This window comes from Penaeus japonicus, unplaced genomic scaffold, assembly GCF_977035675.1.
Source record: "Penaeus japonicus unplaced genomic scaffold, GWHDUDI00000001_assembly GWHDUDI00000034, whole genome shotgun sequence".
In the NCBI taxonomy this organism is placed as follows: domain Eukaryota; kingdom Metazoa; phylum Arthropoda; class Malacostraca; order Decapoda; family Penaeidae; genus Penaeus; species Penaeus japonicus.
Window position 1 is genome coordinate 5,752,492 of NW_028234436.1, and position 5,000 is coordinate 5,757,491.

Below are 5,000 nucleotides of genomic sequence, written 5' to 3' on the forward strand. Positions count from 1 at the left end.
TATATATTTATACAAACATATAATAGATATATATATATATATAATACATAGGTTTATATACATACAATATATATATATAGTTTTGATTTATATATAGAGATAGATATATATAGACATCATAGAAATATATATATACAGATATAAATATGTATATATATAGATATATATTTATATATTAATAATAATAATATGTATAGATATATAAATAATATATATAATATATAAATATAAAAATAATTATATATAATATATATATATTTAATTATATATATATATAGATATATATTTAATATATATAGATATATATGTTTTTATCCATACATAATATTGATATATAATATATATATATATGATATATATAGAAATTTTTAGATATATTCAAACATATATTATATATATCTATTTATATAATTTATATATATATATATATATATATATATATATATAGATATATATATATTCAAACACTCACTCAAACACTCTCTATACATTTTTAAATATAGATAATAAAATTTTATTAAATAATAATTATAGTAATATATATATATATTATTTTTATATAGATATATGAGAACATATATATATATATATGTATGTATGTATACATGTCTCCACTGAATAGGCTAGGCAATCTGACGAGGATTCTTCATAAGCGAGAGATTTTATGAATATTGTGGAATGAGAGAGAAACTCTTTCTGTACAGATTTATTTCCAAAGTGAAAATTAAAAGGTGAATACGTAACATTGATGCATACGTTACAAAATCACACACACACACACACACACACTCAGAATCTCCAGACTTCATTATATAACTTTCTTGTGCGCTGTAACTCTCACCTGATTTACAACTATGGAATATATCTAGAAGTAAAAGTACAATGACTCAGTCCGATGTTTGTCCCAGCTGCAAAGAAAAATATTTCATAAAACATTTTAACGAGAATATGAAGAAGGAAACCGAAGCACTGATGTCCATGTCGGTTCCCAGGTGAAGGTATAGGGTACCGGCTAAAACTTTGCTTTGATCTACTCTAATTCAGCACAGTTGGAATCTACAGATACTACCTATACTAAGAGATATCAAAACATCACAAACCAAGCCCTCCATTTTCCGGCGTCCTGTTCGAACATCGGTTATATGTACTGTACATACATGCATGTTGCGTCCCAGTTGGCCTGGGCTTGCTACACATGCATCAATAAAAAGATGATTTGAAAAAAATAAAAAGAAAAAGAAAAAAATCGATATTTTACTAATAATTATATTTAAGATAATATGATTTAAATGTATTAAATTAAATTATAACGAATAATATTAGAAGTTAGTGATATTCCGATAGGTCCTAAATCAGGATTCGCAGCTCGCTGGCTGTACCGGGAGGGGAGAAGGATTAAGACGAGAGAAAACCTGGATTCTATATCTACTATTGATAATAATTATTCTTATGATAATTTTTTTCCCTTGATATTTTGTCTTTGATTTGTCTCACGGTTCACACGTATTTCTCTCTCTCTCTCGCTCTCTCTCTCTCTCTCTCTCTCTCTCTCTCTCTCTCTCTCTCTCTCTCTCTCTATATATATATATATATATATATATATATATATATATATATATATATATATATATTTATAACGTCTATTTAACCATATTCATACTTAGCTTTGGTCTGGTGTGGCTGTACAAATATCTTGCTGTGTAGAAATCGGTATCGAAAAAGGGGAAAAACACAAAAAGCTGAGAAGGACGTTTATTGGCCGTCACGTCCGAGCCTCACTGAGACACTGACTCGCGCTGACCGTATTACCTGTCCGCCGTTTTCTTGGCGGGAACACCTGAACGTCTTGGCAGGTGGTTGAACAATCGTTTAGGGTTATAGGACTGCCTGCTAGTAAGGTCGGAGTTTCAGCAGTTAGCTAGCATCATGATAGTTGTTGATTCACTACATCCACACATATAAGCATATATATGTATATATATATATATATATATATATATATATATATGTATATATATATATATGTATGTATATATATATATGGCGTGATATTGTATACATATGTAATTATATATATGTATATATATATATATATATATCTTATATAATATATATATATATATTTATATATATTATATATATATGTCTGTGTGTGTGTGTGTGTGTGTGTAAATATGTATAAAACATACATATATGTATGTATGTATATTTATGTATATATATGTATATAAATATGTATATAAATATGTATAGAAACATACATATCTACATATATATACATATATATATATATATATATATATATATATATATATATATATATATATATATATATATTCACACGTATTTGAAGTCGATATCAGTGCACTGCGAGTTTTCCGAAATCCACTTGTCCATGAGGGCATTGAGTTCTTTGGAAGCCACGTTATTCCAGTCTCCAGTCTGGCCTTTGCGGAAGAAGCCCGGAGTGTGATTGTGCCCCGCCGTCTCCCTCTCGTGCCGGGATTTCATGCGCCCGAAACTGGCGTGATCCGATATGCTAGAAAGAAAACAGAAAGTAGCGGTGTTGTTACGTACATACATATGCAAAAACGCATACACGTAGATGTACATACATACACAGGTATATGGATCGACTTAGATTTATCTTGTTGTGATTAGTAAAAAAAAAAATAATAATAATAATAAATAAATAAATAATCTTAACATGAATTTAATTATAGACTCCAAGAATATTCAAATGGAATATACCGAAATAGCAACAATCCTATAAATATTTCAGCAGTTCTATTTTTTCTTTTATAATCTAGCTTCATAAAACATGGATACGCACATCTTCAGCTGTTCGTCGGTGAAGTCCAGCTGCAGGAACGCGGCGAGTCGCCTTAGCTCGCTGATGATGTCTCGCTTCATGTCTTCGTAGAACATGAAGTGGAGGTTGGCGTGGTTCCTTCGCCTCCAGGCCTGGTCGACGTGGTCCCAGTAAGGGCCATAGATCACCTGGTTGGCCATGAAAGCCTCGGCGTATTCGGGGAAATCTCCTTCGAAGGAATCCATCCTGCTGATCCTCGCATGGTGGAACAAGGACACGCACACGTCCTTCGGGTTCCGTGCGACGTACACCACCTGGAAGCGAGGCGGAGGGGAGGAAAGAACCACGCGGATGAAAGACGTGCATGCACATAAACGTGCATTAGCTTTCAAGCATGTACATAGACACACTAACACACGGCCTCTCTCTCTCTCTCTCTCTCTCTCTCTCTCTCTCTCTCTCTCTCTCTCTCTCTCTCTCTCTCTCTCTCTCTCTCTCTCTCTCTCTCTCTCTCTCTCTCTCTCACTCCCTCTCTCACTCGCTCGCTCTTTCCCTCTCGGATAGATACGATGCTCATCAGACAAAATTAATATTACACTATGAAGTCAAGAAGGAGAGAGAAAGGAAAAACAAGGAAAAGGGAAATATGCAGCATCATAAACATATTCAAGACACATTTGAGTCCATGAGTTCGCTAACGCATACCTTGCACGTATCGAGAAGATCAGGGTTGAGAAGGTCGATCTGCAGATGTGTCTTAATGATCCGAGAACCTTTATGAGATTTCGCCATCTGAAGGGTGACCCCATCTTCCACGCGTCCTTCAGGAAAAACTTTGAGGAACTCCTTTATCTTGGGATTGTCGTCGTCAGCCCGGGAAGGCATAAGGAAATCCTGTCAAGAAAAGGGTATTCGAGAGCTGACATCAAAGGGAACAATCTTGGTGTTGGCTGAAAAGGATAATCAATTTAATTAATTGACATCATTACACGTTCTCATCCGTGTCTTACCCTCTGCTCGAGATGATACACCACTATTCAAGCCTTATCTTTTGACAGTCTGAGTCCTAATTAAAACTGCCAATAAAAAAAAGACAAAAAAATGGTATCACTCCCCCTACCATATCTATAAATATCGTGCGATCGCTGTTCGTGACTTCATCAGCCTTGTCCAAGCGGCCGAGGTTCTTCATGGCCCACAGGATCTCCGACGTCCAGGTGGTTCCGCTCCTTGGGTAAGTCGCCAGCACGACGTCGTCCGGCCGGAATTCGAAGTTGTAGTAGGCCTCCGCCAGATGCGAATATCTGTGGAAGTGGGTGCGTTGATTCTGTTGCAAACATCGGATTTCTTACATGGTTTATCCATTCATCATCGATGTACATTTTCAACATGCATGGTTATTTGGTGAAGAGGTCTGTTTGAGAAAATAGGAGTAAGCCCCCCCACCCCTCCCTCCGTACGCAGTCCTGGTAGCGATCATCAACAACAGGTGTTCAGAGATCCTGCTATGGGATACTTAGATTCCTTTCAGTATTTTATCGATGAAGAAGGACCGCAGGGCATCCTGAATTTGTATCCCGAGCTTGCAGTTTTATATAAAGGGTATTGTCTGTGCACACATACACACACACGCACAAAAGTGGCATAGTCTAATTGCATTAATCATAATACATGATTATCATTTTCGTTATTTTCATTTTCTTAATCATTTTTATAATTAGTGTTATCATGAACAAAAACAATATTGTTACTATGATTATCATCACTATTGTTATAACATTATCCTTGCAATAACAATTATTGCATTGCCAGCAATACTGAGATTTGATTTGCGATAGTGATAACATAGCTTCAATCCACGTGGTCGGCAGATCGAGCTCCGTCCAAGCTCTTGAATTTCCGCTGTCGCCTGGCAGTCACCGAGTCAACACTCGCTGCCATAGTGCATATAAGACCGGTGAGCATCTGCTTCGCAAATCTAGCTTATCCTGATTCTTATCTTATCTTAACATAGCCACTATTATCACAAAAAATAAAAACAACAACTTGAAAGGTCCTGCTAACATGCACACACACGATTGAGTACTCACGCATGTCGTAGGTTAACTCGAGAGGGGTTCGTCCGCACGAGATCTTCATAGCCACGGAATCCCCAGCTTTGTAACTGAGAAAGTTCCTTTTCGGGCAC

General features: G+C 35.6%; 1 protein-coding gene across 3 annotated transcripts in view; it reads right to left on the reverse strand.

Annotated features, from left to right (window-relative positions):
- Positions 1 to 2,149: 2,149 nt before the first annotated feature.
- Positions 2,150 to 5,000, reverse strand: part of LOC122244435 (sulfotransferase 1B1) — a 3,250-nt gene continuing 399 nt past the window's right edge. For all 3 annotated transcript variants that reach the window (XM_086530727.1, XM_086530728.1, XM_043002331.2), the window contains exons 2-6: positions 4,903 to 5,000; positions 3,933 to 4,116; positions 3,518 to 3,706; positions 2,834 to 3,126; positions 2,150 to 2,539 (exon numbers count right to left, since the gene is read on the reverse strand). The exon at positions 4,903 to 5,000 is cut by the window's right edge. In XM_086530727.1, coding sequence (XP_086386853.1) covers positions 2,338 to 2,539; positions 2,834 to 3,126; positions 3,518 to 3,706; positions 3,933 to 4,116; positions 4,903 to 5,000 — 966 coding nt within the window. In that variant the 3' untranslated portion in view covers positions 2,150 to 2,337. The remainder of the gene's footprint in view (positions 2,540 to 2,833; positions 3,127 to 3,517; positions 3,707 to 3,932; positions 4,117 to 4,902) is intronic.